Genomic DNA, 21214 nt, shown 5'->3' on the forward strand with positions numbered 1-21214 from the left:
TTTCTTCTGTGGGGTGTGTTTTGTGGAAACAGCTTGTAAATAGACCAAATGGTAACAATTTTTTCCATAAGATAATTTTTATGACTTCTATCTACACTGACCAATATTTTTTCTTGCACTTTGCTTTTGTACCATGCTCTTCTCACCTAATGTGTGTATATCTCATATAATTTCCTTATACTCTCCTAAACGAGCAAGAAAATAATTGAGACAAAAACTGGATGAAACTATAATAAGAAACTCATTATGAAAAGTGCATGGGCTCAAATGCTGGCACAGGGTTGCCAAAGTGAGAAGTCCCTATTTAGTGATGCACAAAGTATCTCTGCCAAGATAAGCACTAATGTAATCCTGTAATCTTTGTGTTCTGAAATGGCAGTGATCTCTTATCTTCTGTTGAGACAATTTGTTCTGAAGCAATCTGAGGCTGCTAAGGAAATAAATATTGGGGGAAACAGTACCAAACATACAGGGAACTTTGTGCCTGCAGGGTAGCTGTTAAATACCTAGCATTGTGTAGTGTGCTTTTATTAGGTTAAATCATGTGGTGTGTAGTAATCATTTGATAATGGTCAGCAACAACTCTCTGGGTATGGGGCTTTTTTTGTTATTTTTTTCTGGGTTTTTGTTTCTTTGTTTTGGGGTTTTGTGTGTGTGTGTGTATGGGTTTCCTGTAGGACTGAGGAATGCAGCACAGCCTTGCCAGGTTTCCTGATAAAATAATGGGACAGTAAAATATTGTGTAATAAAAACTGTGCATAATAAAAAATGTGCATAGTCGCTGTTTGTGATTTTTTTTCCTGTTCTAGGTATCTGCTGATGGTATTAACATAGCAGCTGAACTCTAAAGCAAAATATTACACCTTCTGTAAAGATCCCTTTTGTATGGTGTCAGAAAGGACGCAGCTTTCTATTGGGATAACAGAAATGGAGTGTGTGAGTGTTTCTGGATCATGGTTTACAGCTGTTAGGGGGTACAGTGACAACAAACAATGTGTGACCTCCCTCTGGTGGGAGGTTCTGCTTGAGAGCACCTGTGGGTGCCTCAGAGGCAGTAGAAGTTTCCAGCCACCTTGACACAAACTGCTTTTTGCCCTCTGAAATCTGCATGTTTGGGACACATGCAGGAGGTGGAATAGTGGTGCTTACTAAGTATCCACCTGTCTTCCTGAATTTAATCCTCATGTTGAAAAAGACAAAATCTCATATATATAAATGTTAGTACACTGCTAGTTAGTACACTGCTAGATCTGTTAGTACACAAACAGATCATTTTGCCGTATTTGAGCTCACATGTCATGTCCTCTTCCAGCAGCTAAAAGACTCAAAGAGCCTTCAGAGAATCCTACCCCAATTTTCTTCCTAAAAGAATATCAGTGCCACTCCCTGGCAAAACTCCTAGTATAGAAGTACCTCAGTTTATAGTCAGGTCATATTTAGAAGATGACCTTAATAGTCTGCATGGATTAAAAGATTAAAAACTAAATTAACTCACTTTCTAAACCAAACCAATACATACATCTGAGATTCTTCTTAAAATGGGAGTCTCTTAGGTATACTCTGCTATGTGTAACTCCATCTTTTGTTCAACAAATGGACTTTTCTATTCGATGCCTGGAGTATAACTTGTGGAGATATAAAGTGCTCATTGAAATTGCAAAATATTTTGAGCAAAGAAAGGCAAAAGTTATCAGTTAGCAAAAGACTCAGCATTTGGCATACGCTCAAATGACTTCTCTCCAGGCTAGTAATTGAGGGACACATACAACTTGCTCAAGGGTTACTGTTTGACAGTTTACAAGCCTCGATCAAGATAATGGGACCCTTCAGTATATGTTGAAACATTCTGTCATCTCTAATATCTAATGATAACCAGCATCAGGTGGTTTAGCTACAGAAAGTAAGGCCATGGGCAGTAATGTGATTCTCCATCTATAAAAAAAAAAGGCAAATCTGATTATAAGAGAAAAATCAAAGAAGACCTCTGAAATAACAAACTTAGCAGCTATTTGTTGTTTAGTATTTGCAACTGTCTTCTATTTTTTTTTAATATGATCCTGAATTTGGTTTGCATTGATTTCTTATTTGACATCTGATTTACAGTTTTTTCTGGGCTGCATTTCCAGGAAGACTATTGTTGACATGTAATTGCAGGATATGAAACTAGTAAACTGTTTTATTTTGATACAATACACAATGCTGCACTTTTCACAAATGAGTAAATTATTCTATCCATCTTTTTGCAGACATTTTGATGGTATCAAGTCAAACAAAAGATACTGCCCTGGTGAGATAGTGGATTCTTCACTCAGATAATGGCATTGTGACTCAGATGAAAAAGCTGTAGATTGTTGATTGTAAGAAGAAAATATCAAGATTTAGATTTAGAGTTTGTTTTAGCAGCATTTGGTATTTTATTTCTCTCTGTCCTGTGCCATATACATAATGATAGCCATGAACTTCTTCAGCATATTTTTTGGTTGGTTGTTTTTTTCCTACTGGAGCATTCAGGTTCATTAAATTATTACAGTATCCTCATTCAGATGGAAGTGTGTCCACAAAACCAAATCAAAATGAGAATGTGGGTTGTTCCCACCATACTGGTGCCTTCCTTCCCTCATTTCCTCTGAGAAACTTCTCCTCTTGCTCCACATCACAACCAGTAGGTGTGGTCTCATCACAGAGTAGATCTTCTTCCATGCTGAAGCTGTTTTTTGAATAGGATTGCCATAAGAAATGTGCGATTTGGTTCTGCCTGGCAGAATTAAAACCTAAATCAGGCTAGAATCCAGTCATTCATTTCCTGAGGTGAAACAGTTCAGTAAGTCCTGCCACCTTTGCGGATGAAAGAGATTAGTGCATGGATCACAGAGGAAATCAGCAGAAAGCAGTATCAAGAGAGTAGGCAATTGCACTGCCAGGGAGATGTAATCATAAAGGACTTGCTTAGGCTGAAGCAGGTTTTGGTTCTTTTAACTACCAAGTCAAAGTGAAGCAGAGTCAAACAGAAGCAAGCTCTCCATTGTATTTTAGACAATTCAAATAAACTTTGAACTTGGATCATCAAAAATGTTTCCATTTATAAGAATGTTTTATTTCTGGTATCTGAATTACCTAAATACCTAAATAAATCCCGATTTAGCTAATATTTAGAATATTGATAGCTAAATTGATATAATGAGGGAATTAAGACCAACAGTAACCTTATATGTGGAGCCCTCATGAGCCTAAGGAGCATTAGATAGTTTTGGCATTCTATGCACTTTAAATTTCTACCTCTACTGCTAGTTTAAATCATATAATCTCTGGACTTCAGAGGGGCTCAGGAAACTTATACCAGCTGAGAATTTTTCTAGTGTATTTTGTAATTTCTCCTATAATAAATATGTGCTATAATAATAACTCATCAACATAGAGTCCATAATACATTTTTTCTCTGTACAGAAGTACATTTTTGTTGGTTTGAGCAACAATACAGCAATGTAAATGGGAGCACATCATGTGAATAGCAGGCCCAGTGAAAGAAAATGCATTTATTTTCCAAAGTGAGCATGCTCATTATGATTCTCTTTGAATAGCATTTCTGCCTTATTTCTGAGCTTCACCATCCAATCCAACTGATGCCCTTACAGATGTAATTAAAATGATTTTTGCTTTTAGAAAGAGTATGATATCTAAATTTGAGAACTGACACTTTAAGAAAGTTTTTTTTTTTTTTTTTCCCACTAGTTTGCTTCGGAAATATACACCCATCACCAGAAGATGCCCCTTCCTGAGAAAAAATTCTAAAATATAGATAATGGATTATAGAAATGAAATCTTACAAAAGCTTCTGATGAATGTGGGTATGAATACATGTTGCATGAATGACACACATGATCTTGACACATAAAATTTATGGTCAATCTGCTCTGTTTTTCTGCTTTTTTGAATGGTATACGTTATTTTTCCAAAAGACCATGATTGGAGATTTTTTTTTGGTTTGTTTGTTTGTTTGCTTGCTTGTGGTTTTTTTAAAACAGTAACAGACTGGAATAACTGCCCAATATCTGCAATAGAAAGCCCAAATGAGAAACAAAAAGTGAAGAAACTAAGTTCTTGGACAAAAGTTCTAATCCCTTTGTCCCACCAATTGAAATGCACACACACACACGCACACAGAGGCAAAACAATTATTTTAATTGAATGCTAGTACATGCTGAGCAACACAAAAAATGCTAAGTTCATCTTGCTTTGTAGATATTCAGATATGGATAGGTTTTGTGATTGATTTCAGGAATGATGAAAATCCTGCAATTTGATGTAAAGGTGAAAATTTTCCCAGGGGTTTAAAATATTATCATAATTTAATAGGGGAGAAAAGAGAGACTGTGTTGCAGACGCGTAGCTATACAGGACCAGTTCCAGCGCAGTGTGGATGATGGATGTTCTGAAAATGTGTCCCAACATCAGTAACAATATTGACAAAAAGAGCACTCATTCAAAGTAAACATTAGAGATGAGTTAGCATTGCAGGCAGTAATATTTAACACAAAGTGTTGACTTTTTTTTTTTTAGTAGAGTGCAAACCTTATCCATGCATCCAGACCTACTATGTGTTCAGGTATGTAATCATTATTGCGACTGGTATTCAGTGAAAGGTGTTCATAGCAACAAGACAGTGTAAGTTTGAGTATTTATGGCTTGTGTATTGTGGTTAATTTAGTTCACAGCTTAAGTTTTTGCATGTGAAAAATAGTTTAGAATTCATATAGCATATGAAGTAGTGAGTGTGAGTCATTTGTTTGCTATATTGATAACAGTATCTACTAAACTGTATGGAGAGTCAGTATAAGTAATGTCGTTTCAATGGAATATTGTTCCCAGTCTAAGCAAGAATGAATTTTCTGCTGTTAAAAGGTATGCCAAAACAGCATATCACAGCTGCAATTGTAATTTTCAAAGTAATTTTGAATTAATGGTGAAACAGTACAAGTGTAAATCAGCGTTAGGCTTAGCAGTGCTTTATGAAACTAATTATGCACCCTTTATTAAACGTATTCTAAAGAACGATTTTGTGGTTTTTAGGATGCATTGGATTTATCGGACTTTTTATTTCATTTTCTTACTTGCTTCAGTTTACAGCGGTAAGTTAATGTATAATTCCTGTGCTTTACACACAGTGTAAAGCAACTCTTGTAGAAGGGGAGAAGATTAGTAACTGCAGTCTGCTCCTGAGAGAGCTGTTTGTTCTGCTTATTGAGCTTAGTTAAGTTCGGGTAACTGGCATAACCCAGTTGTCTGACAGGGAACTTTCTAATGGGGCTTTGCTGGCACTGTCCTGCCACGCCCCATGCTGTCACCTCCCCCAGCACACATGGGACCATGCCACAGGAAGTTTTCTCTATAGGACTGAGACTGCATCCACATTGTAACCATGAAATTGGTGTGATGCTCCATGTTCTGTGCCCAGTGGCGAGGTTAGTAGCCTAAGCAGCAGCTGGGGAAGGAAGCCCTTTGTGGCTGATTGGGGTGCAGGAGGTCGAGTAGTGTATGTCTTTCATTCTGTGTTAATGATTTACTTTGTTCTGTTAGCACAAGTTAAACTACAAAAATTGCATTGCACTTCTCTGAAATTCCCTTTCCTGATAAACTATAACTACGGCCTAACACAGGTATAAGTTCAGTAATGTTTTAACTGTTTTCTCAGAGAACAATTAGGTACCAGCTTTTTAGCAAAATCTAGTAGATAAATGTAGTATTATTTATGGAAATATTTTACCTGGCTTTAAATCTCAGCAAAACTAAAACCTTGGAAAACTTCTGAGGCCTAGAAAATATTTTTTATTAAATTAAAATGTTCAGAAGTGGCACAGTTGTACATGGTGCATAGTTTTACAGCATAAGTAATTTTTTTTGTGTTAATTTATGCTAGAAGAAGATAAATAGGATCCAAAATATATGATACAGCAGATAATTGCAATATTCTTTTTAGCTTTAGAATTCACTTAGAATATTCTAAGAATAGAAATTTTTTTTCCGTTAATGACAAAGTTGGACAAAGAAACACCTCTGAGAATAATAAATACAATTTTTTAGATAAAGAGCTTGAAAGTATATATATATCAGAGAACTTACATGTTTATAAAGTCTAATTTTTTACTAATAAGGAATTAACCTTTGAAAGATATTAGCACATCTAGCAGATATGCCTAGTAATTCCTTACTTAGTCCTTTAAACAACAACAACAAAAGTATATATTATACCTGTGTGCAGGAAACATTGAATTGCCAAAGTATAGTTTATAATCATATTAACAAATAAAATCCACTTGTAGTATTTTAAAACTGTAAAATCCAGTATGATATTTCCATTTGTTTTTATTTTAAATATCACTTGATACAGGATGATCACTCTATAGTAACAGATTAAGCCACTAGATGCAATGTTTTCAGTTGGGTTTCCTCCCAGTCTATAAAAATACATTATTTTATCTTTATCTTTCTTCCGAGAAAAAGCACTTTTATAGATGCAGGGATAAAAATAGCCATTTTATTGGTTTGCTGCTCCTTTTGGAGGGCAAGTTCAAGATGAGAGAGGGTCTCCTGTGTAAAGACAGCTCTCTTGTATGTTTTAATATAGAGATCTTAGAGTCCTTTGACAAACTACCCTGCTTCTCTACTACAACGGATATTCAAGACCCCTGGGAGCCTTGAGACTGAGAGGACCAAAAGGAATGGCCTGAAGCTCTGTCAGGGGAGGTTTAGGTCAGATATTAGAGAAAGGTTCTTCACCCAGAGGGTGGTTGGGCACTGGAACAGGCTCCCCAGGGAAGTGGTCACAGCACCAAGCCTGACAAAGTTCAAAAAGTGTTTGAACAACACTCTTGGGCACATGGTCTTGGGGATGGTCCTGTGCAGGGCCAGGTGTTAGACTCAATAATCCTTGTGGATCCCTTCCAACTCAGCATATTCTGTGATTCTGTGATCTTACAAGTGCCTTCATTTTGAAAGATGGGAGCAGGTTGCTGCATAGGTACCTCTGCTGCACAGCTCTGCAGCGAGTGGTTGCCATTACAGACTTCAGGTATGTCATTCAGAGCTAAGAATTCCCGCAGATGCATGGTAGTCGTAGAGCTCATTTTTATTCTAGACTGTTCCTGAGATGTTATTCCTGTAACAGTGTTTTCTTCATTTTGAAGAAGGTTTGGGGGGTTCAAGGTGCAGTGTGAGAGAGCTGAAGGTCTATGAAATGCTGGGAGCCATTAAGGCTGTGCAGAGTGGCACACCACGTGTGACTCTGACCTCAGAGCATCCCTAAAAAATAGGATTGTCTTTACATAAAACTTTCTAACTCCTTTCAGTCTCTGCACTTCCTCTTCCTGGTTTTCCTTATAATGATGGTCTATACTGGTCTCTCTCAGAGGAGGCTTCTGCTGTTCCTGAGGTCTTCCATGAGAAGGTACCTTCCCTCTCTGCTATGCAGATCTGCCTTGTGGCCCATCCAGCTTCTTGGGTTTTTACCTTGGTTCAAGCTGCCCAATGCTCCAGCATTGGGTATGAGGCAGGGAACAGAGGGAGACACCCTAGACAGTATTATTTCTGCTAGAGTGAAAAGATGAGACTCTCAGAAGAACTGTGCTACTGACCCTCCCTTATCCACTTTTCCTGAAAAAAGCCTGTTTTAAAAGCAAGGTCAATGACAAAGAGGAGCAGTGTCTTCATTGTCTCCTGGTGAACTGGGTGTTCCCATCTCTAACAATTGACACACTTTGTTATTCCATGTCAGAATGTGTGACTCAGATCTATGAAAATACATTCTTCCAAGGAGGAGACCTCACTACAGTTTTTACACCGACTGCCAATTACTGCCAAGTAGTGTGTACTTACCATCCTACCTGTCTGCTCTTCACCTACTTGCCAGCAACATGGACTAAAGATCCTGCAAAAAGGTAGAAGGTTAATGTACTTGTGTCTTTTACTGGTTTCCTGTGATAATTTAGAAACCTGGTAACATTTTGACAGAACACAGACACGCAGGGAAAGGTACAGGGTTGCCATGGAAAAAATGTCATGTATGTCTAAAACTGGTGATCGAAGAGTAATTGCTTGAATTCAAAAGGTTAAATTTGACAATGTCCAAATTTTCACACTCACACACCAGCCCTTTCAAGGAAAGAGAACTGACTCTGCACTCCCTCCTCTATGCCACGTATTTATTGTTGAGGGATAATTTCGCATCTCCGATGGTCTTCCGTACTGTTCCCCATCCTTTCTATTTAGCATATTTTTCCTCACAATTTAGAATGTCAGTAGCCTGAGAGAATGAGGTTGTATTTCCTCTCTATGCCCAGTGCATTTCTGTCTTCCAAGCCCGGTCTCTGTTTCTCATTTTATTGAGACCTCTTGGAGCTCCCACAAACATGAAGTATTGTCACCTGTCACCAGTGCCAACCAAGCGTGTAAGGCTTGACCCTATTTTTCTTCCAATTGCACTTGTCAAAAAGTTCATGTTGAGGTGTATTGGACAGCTGCATTTCACCTGAGAAACAATTATGAAAGTCTGTGTTGTACTGCAAAAGCTGTGAATTGCTGCATTTTAAAACACAGGTTCTCCTGCTATTTAAAAGACAGTGATACAGAAATGCTGCCGAAAGTGGATATGGAAGGAGCTATCTCTGGACATTCCTTAAAACAGTGTAACCAAATTAGTGGTAAGATATGGTTATTCACACGCATGTATTTTATGTTCTGCATTGTGTAGCAGCTGTTAAAAAATTAGCATTTTAAAAAGAGGAATAGAATCAGGGAAGCAGCCAAGAAGTGATTTGTGTGCTCTTTGCCAGACTGCTTTCAAACACAGGTGATAAAAACTCTACTGGTTTTACTCTTCAGGCCCACCTATCCACCACCCAGGTTCCCCACATGAAGTAACAGGGAAATCATGCTCCTGCAGTCACCATTTCTTTTGCTAGAGGCAGATGGCAGCCCATGCTTTAACTGCTGACTCCAGTTCTAAAGATTAATTTACTACTACAATTCCACTCCAGAAAGTGGCTCATATAGCATGTGTGACCCCTGAGGTGCAGATGCTCAACAAAGCAAAAGTGCATTGTCACAAAGTGATACTAGTACTTTTGTGATTCTGTGTAATAATTTTTTAGCAGCTGCATTTTTAGGGTATGTGTGCTTTACATGAAGCCTTAATGTCAGCGTGCCATATCTGCAAATTATCACCAGGCGTATTAAAAGCCCATTAAATGTGTTAATTTTTATATGTTTTAAACTTGCACTGTCATGATGATGTCATTAAAAGGAGATCAACTTTAAGCATAGCATGGTACTTTAGAAAAATAAAATAAGGAAGAATATAGTATTTGCTTCCTGCCTTTGAGGACAAATAGTGTCTTATGGATGTCAGACTAGTTCTTCAGTTGTATTGGTGTTGGAAAAGTCTGTGGACTGCGACAGAGGGAGAAATTGCAGAACAGCCAATATGGTTGATAAAAGCAAGCTCTAGCAATCCAGAGGCACTTATATAGTATACCAGCTTGTTAACTCCTAAGTGGCTTAAACCTATCAAAGTGCATTTCTGCTTCTACATAATTAGACTACATTGGCAAGCTTCTACAAGTTATGTTATGATTAAAAGAATTCAGAGTTCACTCTCCCTTCTCCTGGTCAGTACATCTTATCTGCTCAGCTGCACCTCTTCAAAACTCCCTTTTTGTTTCTCAGGCTTGTTTCTCACACAAGGTGCTTTCTCGTGCAGGCAGTTTCTCACACTAACCTTTGCTTGCAGGCCTTTTGCTTGTACAGTTCTTTTATTGATCCCATAATTCTATCAATGACCCATGTCCCTGATCCTCTAATCATTTTGCAACAAATTCCCCCTTTTTCTTTTTGTGCAAGCAATACTTGATTGGTCACAGATGTAGTGACTTTGTATATCATCTTCTGCAAGCATTGGCATAGGCAAGGTAAGCACCCTTCTAAGCTGAGACTGTCTTCTTTCTGTAATTGTGTGGTTAATTGATGTGACCCACTTATCTGCTTGTAAATTAGGACAGAGTGGTCAAAAAGATTTATACAGTACATACCTTAGAACTCTTCACAGCTGTGGCTGTGAGCTAATAGTAAAAAATCAATGGCTACTTAATTTTGTAATATTGTATGTCAAACACTAGTAACATTTACACTTAACTCATTAAGCATTTGCGAAGTTATGTTTAACTTATCCCTCTCCCAGCAAGCAAGTTTATGCAAAATAGCGTGAGCCCTGGCTGCTAAAGTACCAGGTAAAAACATAGATGCTAGCTAAATATTGGTATAGCATCTCAACATGGCAGGACTAAATGGGTTTTTTTGCAGGTTCTCCACTGTAGCTATTATCAAGTAAGCAGTGCTTGCTTTTGCTTGCCACTTGCCCTTCAGAGCAGTCTGGCCCTTTCAAAGCTCTTTCCTGCCAATAAACCTTCATGTTTGTATTTCTGAGTATCTTGGACTAGAAAAAGAGATTTCAGTGGAATGTCATTCTTTATGATGTTTAGATTAATTAATATCACTGGAATTACACTAGAATCAGACTAAAATGAAAATCTATCCACACATGTTTAAAAATGCCTCCAATCGTTGGCTGACTCTTGTTCTGTGGAGACCCCAATGACCTGCATTTCAACCCCCAGAGTTGCAATCCTCCCTCTGTGGAGTGTAAATGTAATATTCTGACTCAAATGGGACATGTCTGTAGCTTATGAGGACAGAATTTGCCATTTAAACTGCTCTATGAATTTGGAACTGGGAAAATATATTTTAGTATTGATTCTGAGTTCTTGCTTTGGTGAATGTCATTCTGCTCTCAGTCAGCCACAGTGGTCAGACCCCCTCTCTCATGTAGGCAGAGGCACTGACAAAGTCTGCCAGTTGTTCCCCTTGCCATGAGGTACTACACCAAGCCTGCATTTCTGATTTGGTGCTAGATCTATGTATAAAGTATGATGTAACTGAAGTGAGCGTGGGATGTGGCATCTGGATTATGTGGGCTGTGTCATACAAACTGCTATCTTTTGGGCAATTTGGGGCATGGGATGGAGAAAAGAATAGAAGCACATTTCTAGAACTTGGTCTCTCTTTCTCCACAGCTTGCAGCCCAGATGTCCATGTAGGACTGGATATGGAAGGGAATATTTTTGATATCTCAATGGCTGACAGCTATCAAGAGTGTCAAAAAAGATGTACCAATGACAACCGTTGTCATTTTTTTACATATGCCTCTGAAACATTTCACAATGCAAGCTTTTGGTAAATACAGGTTGGATTCATTTCTCTGGACAACCCTGTGCCTAAGTAGAATAAATCTCAGAGCAGTCTAAGGTGCAAGACTTTACTCAAGAATATTCAATTTATTCCTCCTTGCAATGTTTGTTCACACTTACAGGTAGGAAAATATCAATAGTAAATTGACTTTCATTTATCCATTGGTGAGAAAGACAAACTTTATTATAGCCGTGAAAAAAACTAAAATCCTCTGAAGAGATTGAAATGCAAATTATATTGGTAGCTGTGCTGCATTTTTGCTCTGTTCAATCTTGCTCTGATTATTGTTCTGAAAATAGCATCATCAGAGCATCCACAGAAATGATTTCATTTTATGAGACCTATTTTTGAGCTCTTAATCTCCTCAGTTTTGCAATTTAAACATTGTTCAGCTAGCTCTGTTCATAATTTGAAGTTTGTTCTGGAGGTTGGAGATTGTTCTGGCCCATGACCAGACCATGCACAATGGTAGGATTTCTGGGTTCAGGAGGGTGGTTTAGTCCAAGAAAGAAGACCTGTTTTCTTACCACTTCCTTTACTTTTTTTCATTCAGGAAAAAATGCTTCATGAAACATACCAGTATCGGAACTCCAGCCAGCATAAAGATGCTTGATGAGGTTGTGTCTGGATTCTCTTTAAAGCCATGCCAGCTTTCTGAACTAGGTAACTACTTAAAATCTCTGATTCTGTTTAGTTTTAGGGGTCATGTATCCTGAAATGCAGTCTATCACTGACATGTATAAATGCTTCATTATGTAGAATAATTCTAATATAATCTTATTCTTAAAATATAGTTAGTACACTCAGGGACAAAGGAGGTTCATCTCTTTTTGATTTTTTCATGTTATCATTTGTCTTACAGAAATAGTTCCCTTCTTTAAAGGTCTAAAGAATTCTTTCATAAGATTACCTTGATGAAATTGTACGTTATCTTTGTATCATGAATACAAAAATGAAAGATCAGGGGAAAATTCAAAGACCAGGGGAAATATAAAGCTTTCTACACTCTGTTTGTATACTGTGTATGCACTTGAAAATTTTTAATGGAGATCTGCAGCTTCCTAATACAGCTGGCTAATAGGAAGGTATATATTATGCATTTTGTGGGTGATTTGCGATGAAAGCAAAAAGTCAGTGCTTGTTCCTGCAATCATTACTCAGACAAAATTCTCAGGAGTCTAGAATCAAACAGTGTGTATTAAACCTTATTCTCAGTTGAAACATCTTTCACTTTTTTCTAGTTTTTTCTTTTTTCTTAAATTGATCTCCACTTTGTCTTACTGTGTGCTTTGTTCCCTTCTTAATGATGATGATGTTATTCTGCTTTCATATAGCCTTATTTTATCTCACAGATAATCTAGGCTTCCTGTATAAATCACGTTTTGTAGAGACTATATCAATATATTTCTTTCTAAAATCCGTGCTTGGGTTTACTGCTGGACAGCACTGGCACAGCATCAGCTCTCTCTCCCCAGCATTCCTCCCATCAATAGTCTGGGGGTTGGCAAGATCCTGTGAGGGAATACAACCAGGTTGGCTGACCCAAATTTCTCACAGGGACATTCCATATCACATGATGTCAGCTCAGCTATAAAAGCTAAGGAAAGGAGGAGGAAGGAGGGGCATTTGTTATTTATGGTGTTTGCCTTCTGGAGCAACCACTATGCATGCTGATGCCCTACTTCCCAGGAAGTGGATGGATATCACTTGCTGATGGGAAGTAGAGAATAAAATTATTGGGTTTTTCCTCTTGGCTTCTGTGTGTGCAAGCTTTTGCTTTTGCCTTATTTCAGCCTATGAGTCATTTTCCATCTCATTTTCCCTCACCTGTCCAGCTGGGAAGGAGAAATGATAGAGCGAGTCGCTGGGCAGCTGGCAGCTAGCCAAGATCAACCCACCAAAGTCCTTTTTGGTGCCCAACATGGGATTTTCCTGTAAAACTGTCTTTACCTGAAACCACAAGTTCTCTGTTTTTACCTTTCTGTTTCTCCCTCTGATCTTACTGGTGGGGGAGTGAGTGAGTGGCTGCATGGGGCTTGGTTGTTGGCTGGGGTTAAACCATGACAGCATGAGAAAATCAATCTTGCTCCTGCCTGTTTCCCTACTTTCTGTGTCTTGTGAAAGAGGCAAGAGCAGGCAAGAGAGAGAAGAAATAAATTTTGTGATCACAGAAGCCTAGACAGCACTAGTGGATCAAGAGGTCATCTAGGGAGGTCACCTGTCCTAATCTAAAACAGATCAGCTATACCTGTCCAGACAGATCTGTAGAATGTAGTCATAAAAACATCTTCTGCCTTGTTTTGTCAATATCTGAAATGCATTTATTTCAACATTTGTTCGAGGTTTTTTTCTGGCTTTGTTTAGTTTATTCCTTTCTATGTGGCCTTTCGTTTTGTCTCTTTGCCTCTCTGACTTCATCCTTGTGCACATATGCTATTACACATTCATAGCAATTTGTCTATTTTTCTGCCCTTTGCAAAGTACCTTCCTTGGGATCACTGGATATTGAGCAAATGATCTCTGAACATGATTCTTGAGATCATAGGTTAGCTTCCCTAAAGTTTCAGATCCACATTTATGCTTTAAATATAATTTCCTTTAGGAACTATCCATTCTCCTGAATGCTATTTCCTCTTAACATAGGATCTTACCTACTAATTGCCAGAGTTAATTGACTCTAATTTTCCAGATTTCTGATTATATTTTTTTACTGTTCTTATTGTATAATTACTGCCCAGTATTGTTGTACTTCTTGCCTATGTTTTTTGAAAACCTCATCAGATTAACAGGAGTCACATTTAGCTCTGCCTCTTGTTAGTTTCCCTTTTGTAGTAAGATATTCCCCATATGTTTCTATAACACACTGGGCAGTATTGATTCGGTTGCTGTACTTTCTCAAGAGCTCACATTCTCTGCTGCCACCAAATCCTATCTTTTGGATCATTTCACTATTTTTACTATCTCTGCAGCTTGGTAAGTTCAAGAAACATCCTCTGTACTGATGCTTCCATTTCTTTCTTTTTAAGTTCTCGCAGTAGGATTTGAACCAGGACTTCAAGTATATCTTTGGAGAAGGAAACTCATTTATCTCTTTTTAAACATGCTAATACTTCCTGTAACTTCTATATCCATAGTCTGGTTGTGTGAAATATCCTGACAAGCCTCTGTTGTGTTATTTTGGCCATGTCAGGGGGCAGCATTCCTACTTATTGTGCCTACTTTTCAAATAGTAAAAGAAATGTTAAGAAGAGCATCACTTTATTTTTTTTTTCTAGTCTTCCTATGAACCTGATATACCCATTAAAAATTAATTTAAATCTTTCCCTATTAGATTAGCAAATCACTATTGTAACATGTAGTTTTTCCTCTATATGAACCTTATCTCTGTTCAGTAGTTCTCTCTATGACTTTACATATTTAAAAATATTCTTGAAAAACAGTTTTTGGTTAAAATGTGTTATCTTTCCAATTGATCAATCACAGAAGTAAAACAGGATAAAGATAGAAATGGGTAATCTGTAAATCTCAATATTCTGATGGAATACTAAAGTCTGGAATTTTGTTATTTTGTTCTTGTTTTATACAGATTGTCAAATGGACATTTTTGAAGATCAAGAGTTTTCAGGAATTAATATTACAAGTTTTTTCACTCCTGATATCTCTGTCTGCCAAACTATTTGTACATATTTTCCAAAGTGCTTGTTCTTTACATTTTTTACCAGGAAATGGCAAATAGAATCTCAAAGGTGACTATGACAATTAAATGCAATTATCTATGTAGATTTTTTAAAATTTGTTTTTTAAAAACACAGTCTTTTTTTTAAACACAGATTTCTTATAAGTATGTAAATTTATGTTGAAAAGCTATTTTCAGTAAAACACAGGTTTTTATGGTTTTTGCTCATAAATTTATAATTTCCCGTGGGCATTTCAACTGTTTTCCAATGTGATCAGGGCTTTTGTATTGTGGTTGCATATCTGGTCTTAATCTGAAAAGAATTATACACGTCAAAAGTACAGTGAGCCTCCAGATTGTTTTAAAGACTTAAAGCTGAATTTTATGACATTATCAAAAGAGCCATCTGGTTTCCTGGCAGGGTGAACTTATTTACCTGAAAAGATTTTTCAATTAGGTTAATGGATTTAAAAATATTTCTATTTGGCTTCCTTCTTTCATACACAGTAGTGAGAATAGTTAAAAATCAATATTCCACACAAATGAGAAGAATAAAATTTCACAGCAATTCCAGGGAAAAGCAAAGCTGAGATGGCATGCATCATCTAAAATCACCTCTTCTATATATGTATGAATACTGTAAAACCTTTAGTAGATTTGGTATGCTGTATGGCATTTCACAGCACTATAAAAACCTCAATTTTGTGTGAACTAGTGAACTTAGTGAATGCATTTTCATATGAAATATTTCTGCAGATTGAGACTTGGGAGAAAAGAGTGTATTTAGGAAAGAACCTTCTTTTACCTGTACCTAAACAATTATTTTTATGGTGTTATATAACAGATTTAGTTATTTTAAAAAATATTTAATTTTAGAAATCTTTGCCTTCTGAAGACATCAACAAGTGGAATCCCAGAAGCACTCATATCACAAGAAAATGCTGTATCAGGCTTTGGCCTCCTAAATTGCAGAAGATCTTTACCGGGTAAACAATAAATTACAATTAAAAAAAAAAAAAAAAAAATCTGATTAATAACTTTCTGATGCTTTGAATGCAATCATTCTTACAGCCTGCAATTCTCGCACTTACACGCATATGGATTTTTTGGGAGATGAACTTAATGTCACTTATACTAAAGGACACAGAGCCTGTCAGCAGGTTTGCACAGACATGATCCGCTGCCAATTTTTTTCCTATTCTCTCCTCCAAGGTTCATGCAATGAGGAAGGGTGAGATATATTTTTTAAAATGTTCAAAGATTGCTGAAATAATCATTCCAGAGATGTGGTGAGGGAGTAATGTATGTGCTCTTCAGTGAAAAAAATACGAACTAAGTGTTTGCATTAATTCATTAGCAGAAAGTGTGAATGTCACCTAAGAATGTCCTCAAATGGATCTCCAGTAAAAATAGTACATGGGCCAGGAAGTATCTCTGGATACTCACTAAGATTATGCAAAAAAAAAGCCAGTACTGGTAAGTAAACTTCTTTCATGAAAAATAGCCAGTGCTTCCCTGATTTCAGTAGGAGGCCAAACCATGTTTTTTTAAAGTGGTTGCATTGTCCCAGTTGGTGATCTTGTAAGGTTAGAGTGTTCTGGAAATGTGAAGTCAGTCAGATCTTCACATTGCAAACCCCAGAATAGCACTGTGAATTTGGTTTTAATAGACTTTATGATCATAAATCATGAAAAATGTATAATGTATCACCTTCTTCGCAATGGGTGGTATGTATTCAGTGGTCACCAGTAGTCTCATCTTCATTTTTCATTGGTGAGTGCAAGTTGTCTTTGAGCTCTGTTTTAGATTATTTCTGTAGTGTGTATGCAGCATTCTGCAAGAACTATTAGGATCGTTGGTGGGACAGACTCTTCCCCCGGTGAATGGCCATGGCAGGTCAGCTTGCACGCCAAGTTGTCTCGACAGAGACACCTATGTGGGGGCTCCATCATCAGCAACCAGTGGATCCTCACAGCTGCTCACTGTGTCACGAGGTGAGGCCTAAATGTAAATGTACAAATAAGCCCCAAAGCTTAACCCAGCATGCAAGATAAATTGAGATGTATCTTTCAGGATAATAACAATGAGAACTAGAATTAGATGAACTGCTTTAATGTAACAAAAAAGGTGAAATTTTTAGGTAGGCTATTCAGTTTCCTAATGTAACTGGAACTCCATACTTTCTCCCTTTGTAGCATAGTATTGTACTGCTGATGCTAAATTATTTTAATGAATCTAGAAGGTGAAATTCTAAAGCAGACAACAGTTACTTACAGAACCCTAGATATTCTCATGAGATATGAGCTGTTTTCTTACTGTAATACTGCATTAGGCTATTTAGTCACAGACTGACTGTTTGACTTTTTCCCTCAGTCTAGAGAATCCCAACATTTGGCGTGTTTACGCTGGTATTTTAAGACAATCAGAAATAAATGAGGATACGCCCTTCTTCAAAGTGGAAGAGATTATTGTTCACTCTCAGTACGAATATGCACAGACTGGATATGACATTGCTTTGTTGAAACTTGATAAGCCTATGAATTTTACTGGTAGGTAGTGTATTGCAGAGGAATTCCGAAAACGTGCAGGATGACACAGGGCTGGCAGTGCTGTGGCAGTGCGTGACACCTGGGCTAGCTTCCTTTTATATGCAGTTACTGGGGTTTGAGGAGAATCTATGCTGTTGGCTTCGAAAAGAAAATGGGTGGCTTTAATTTATGTGATGGGAATGATACATAGTGTAAGGGACAAAGCATAACATGGAGGCTGTCATCAGGGCTCATGTGGGTGCCCACAAAACCTTACTGTTGTGGTTGTCTCTGCTGGTCAAACTAATATTTTCTCTCATACTTTAGATCTTCAGCTACCTATCTGCCTGCCATCAAAAGAAGACACTAACACATTTTATACTGACTGTTGGGTAATTGGATGGGGTTATAGAAAAGAAAAAGGTACAGACAAATATTTTTTTAAACAGTGAAATTTTGTATTTTTAAAATTAATGTGTTTGACAAAAGAAACCTCCTCTTTAAAAAGAGAAAATTCTGCTCTGTTCTTAGCTACCATTATTCTTTCTAGACAGTACTTTAATATAATGTTTTATTAGAATTGATTTCTATTAAGACATCATAAAACATAAATGAAAGATGTATGAAATTATCTTTAAATAGCTCAGTGCTCTGATACAATAATTAATTTTATAAATTGGTTCAATAGTTTGAAATACCTGACAATTCAATCTTAACTATATCTTGTACAACACTCAAATACTTTTCCTTAGATTCTAGCTTAATCTACTGGCAAACCCCAGTACATATCTGGGTTTTGCACACTCTTTTTTATTTTATTGCCTAAGAAAGGCAATAAACCTACCACTGAACTGTTTTGAATTATAGTCTGCACATAACCCATGATTTTTTTTTAATGTGATTGTATTCATATGACTTTATAAATTGGAGATTGAAGTATATTGCTTATATTATTCTGAAGATTGATTATAGACCATGCCAATGACCTGTGTTTTGATAGTAGATGAGATTTGAACTCCTCTGATTTTATATGGAGGTAGGCCAAAAAGCTCTTAATTATCAAGCTCTGGTTTTACACCTATTTATTTGTTTATATTTTTGTGTGTAATTTTTATATGTTATATAGATGTATATACACCTTTTCCTTTATACACTTGCCTATCTGAAAGTTATAGTTCAATGTGAAGTGTGAAGTCTTAACAAACTTAGGCAGATACTGCACAGAAAAATTTCTTCTGTTAATTACTAGAGAAAAGGCTGCCCTCAAATACTCTTGTTTAGTCTATGTGCAAATTTCTCCATCTTAAAAACAACTAGGATAGAGAGCAGCACAGATTTGGCAACTGGGAGATTCCAAACCTATTGCAACAATTTACTAGGAAATAATAGTTACTAACACAAAGCAATGCTCCAAGGGCCAATGTCCTGAGAGCCGTTCATATATGACGATTCATTGTAAATCACAAGGGAGTTTTGAAGCTTTTCCAGTCATGAAAAAGAAGATGGCATTATAAAAGCATTTAAATTAGAAGACAATTCACATTGTTTGCTAACACAAAGTAAGGAAAATCGGTGTCATGAACATCTATTAACACTCTAGAAACAGTGACCTCCCACTTTGTAGTATCAGCATATGGGGATTTCCAGAGTCGAATTTTAGCCTTTATTTTGCTAGAATCGAACATTTCTCTGCTCATATTGACTTTTACATAGGTCGGGTACAAGATATTCTTCAGAAGGCTCCTGTTCCCTTCATGTCAAAAGAGGAATGCCAGGCAAGGTACCGGAAGCGCAGAATAGGTGGCAAAGTGATCTGTGCTGGCTATGATGAAGGTGGAAGGGATGCTTGTAAGGTAATGACAAACAGTAGTGTATAGCTGTATATTCCAACCATATGTTCAAATATATAAATGAATACTATAATTATTATTAATTAATATTATTAGAAAAGTATGATTATCAACAGGGCTCTTGATTAACTTGTCCCTTTAGGTTGTCAAAAGCACAGAAAATGAGGTATATGGAAAATATTTCTTAAATGACATTGAAATCTTTAGGGGCAGATTCCATGGATAGGAAACTCTGAGTGTGGATATATAGATATCCATTTAGGGAGTAAAACAGTGTTCCTTCAGACTATCAGAAATCCAGAGAGTGCAAGTATAGTATCTTGAAGCATTTCTCCAATAAGAGCAGATTTCCTTTTTTTTTTTTTTTATTTCTTGGCATGAAATACAGTACATAAAATCTTGTTTTAAAGCATCCACTGTGTACAAACCAGAAGGGAGGGTGCTAGCAATGCTATTAAAATGCATGGGGAATAGGAGGCTAAAAACAAACGTCCAAACTGCTTTATTCATAATTAGAATTGAAAATGTCACAATAGCATTAATTGTATTGTATGCTGAAATGTTATTATTGCTATGAGTGGTTAGGAATAAAAATACTTGGAGTTGGGAAGAAATTTTTCCTCTATGCCAATTATGCTTTCTTTATTTGATACAGCGTAACAGAACATGGAGATGTTCTTTTAAAAAATAATACACTTCCTATTGTCCTAACAACACATAGCAGCTTCTCTAAAGAATCTTATGTTCAGAAAAATTGCTTAGGAATAGGAAAAGAAAACACAAAGGTGTTTTATCCTGAGTGGGACAGAGTCACTCAAACAAGATAAGGCATGTAGAGAACTGAGATACTAAAAACAAGGTCATAAGAAAAAATACTGCCAAATTGGCTGTTTTTCTTACTTGCACACATAGTTTTCATTGGGTTTTAAATCAATGTATTTAGATAAGTTAATAATAATAATAAAAAGAAAACAAAAAAGCCAGTAGTTTTGAACCTTCAAGGGAAGTGGAAATTGTTTGCAATGACTATTTAGAAATCAATTTACTAGAAGATCAGAAAACCTGCTTCAGTCCTCTCTTAATTAGTCATAAGTGAAAGTGATTGAAGTATAGACTGTTATGCTGGTGGTAACATTGAATGATGCTGATTTTATTCAAGGCTTTCTTTGTGATAGAAATACTGATGAGGCCTCTTCCTTGCATGCTCTCTCTTTTTTTCCTGTGACACAGGGAGATTCAGGAGGGCCACTGTCATGCAGGCACGAGGAGGTGTGGTATTTGGTGGGCATCACCAGCTGGGGCGAAGGGTGTGCTCGCCCCAGGCAGCCAGGAGTCTACACCAAAGTTGCTGAGTATTCAGACTGGATTCTGGAAAAAACTACATAGTATGAGCATTAACTGACTCACTCAACATGATGCTATGGAATAACAACCCTCAGAGCAATGTGATAAAATGTATTAGTGTTTTTTAGAGGGTGTTTTTTGTTAGCCTGGAGTGTAAAATACTTGTTTTAAAATGCAGAAAAGCAGGAATGAAAGAGTTTTCCTGTTACTAAATAAAAAACAGTAATAACAATAAACTCTGTGATCACTGATTTGGCAGGAAAAAATACAGCTGAGCCATGGACGACTTCTGTCCTTGCTAGCACAAAATGGGAGTGAATGAGGTTGCAGGACATGTATGGACCTGGAAGCTAGGAACTACTTCTTGTCTTAGGAGGTTGTGACACAGCAAAAAGAAATTTCCCTCCCTTGTCTGAATGTAGTTAAAATGGGCAAACCACTTAAAAGCCTACTAAAGGGCTGGGGGAAGGGAAGCTGAGGCATGGAGATGCATACACAGTTGCATAAACCTAGTTTCCTTA

The 21214-nt window shown here is 37.0% G+C and overlaps 1 protein-coding gene across 5 annotated transcripts; it reads left to right on the forward strand.

Moving 5' to 3' along the window:
* Nucleotides 1-4518: 4518 nt before the first annotated feature.
* On the forward strand, nucleotides 4519-20944 carry KLKB1 (kallikrein B1). Of its 5 annotated transcripts, XM_069013924.1 has the most exons (15): nucleotides 4519-4603; nucleotides 5068-5126; nucleotides 7769-7931; nucleotides 8590-8693; nucleotides 11121-11280; nucleotides 11849-11958; nucleotides 14882-15041; nucleotides 15848-15957; nucleotides 16043-16202; nucleotides 16329-16447; nucleotides 16791-16965; nucleotides 17345-17520; nucleotides 17827-17922; nucleotides 19213-19352; nucleotides 20580-20944. In XM_069013924.1, exons 2-15 carry the CDS (start codon nucleotides 5069-5071, stop codon nucleotides 20733-20735), a joined length of 1887 nt encoding a protein of 628 aa, XP_068870025.1. In that variant the 5' UTR covers nucleotides 4519-4603; nucleotide 5068; the 3' UTR covers nucleotides 20736-20944. The 5 variants fall into 5 exon arrangements, with proteins under 5 accessions (XP_068870025.1, XP_068870028.1, XP_068870026.1 ...); XM_069013925.1 differs by lacking the exon at nucleotides 5068-5126 and having other exon boundaries at nucleotides 4571-4603; XM_069013923.1 differs by lacking the exon at nucleotides 4519-4603 and having other exon boundaries at nucleotides 4958-5126; nucleotides 16332-16447.
* Nucleotides 20945-21214: the final 270 nt, after the last annotated feature.

The sequence above is a fragment of the Aphelocoma coerulescens genome, chromosome 4 (assembly GCF_041296385.1).
Source record: "Aphelocoma coerulescens isolate FSJ_1873_10779 chromosome 4, UR_Acoe_1.0, whole genome shotgun sequence".
Classification (NCBI taxonomy): domain Eukaryota; kingdom Metazoa; phylum Chordata; class Aves; order Passeriformes; family Corvidae; genus Aphelocoma; species Aphelocoma coerulescens.

Bases quoted from the DNA above. Each gene is read 5' to 3' on its own strand.
- KLKB1 (XM_069013923.1), top strand. From the start codon at position 4,958: ATGGTGAAACAGTACAAGTGTAAATCAGCGTTAGGCTTAGCAGTGCTT. The intron at 15,042-15,847 runs GTGACTATGACA...ATTTAATTTTAG, and splicing joins TGGCAAATAGAATCTCAAAG to AAATCTTTGCCTTCTGAAGA. The intron at 15,958-16,042 runs GTAAACAATAAA...TCATTCTTACAG, and splicing joins TTGCAGAAGATCTTTACCGG to CCTGCAATTCTCGCACTTAC.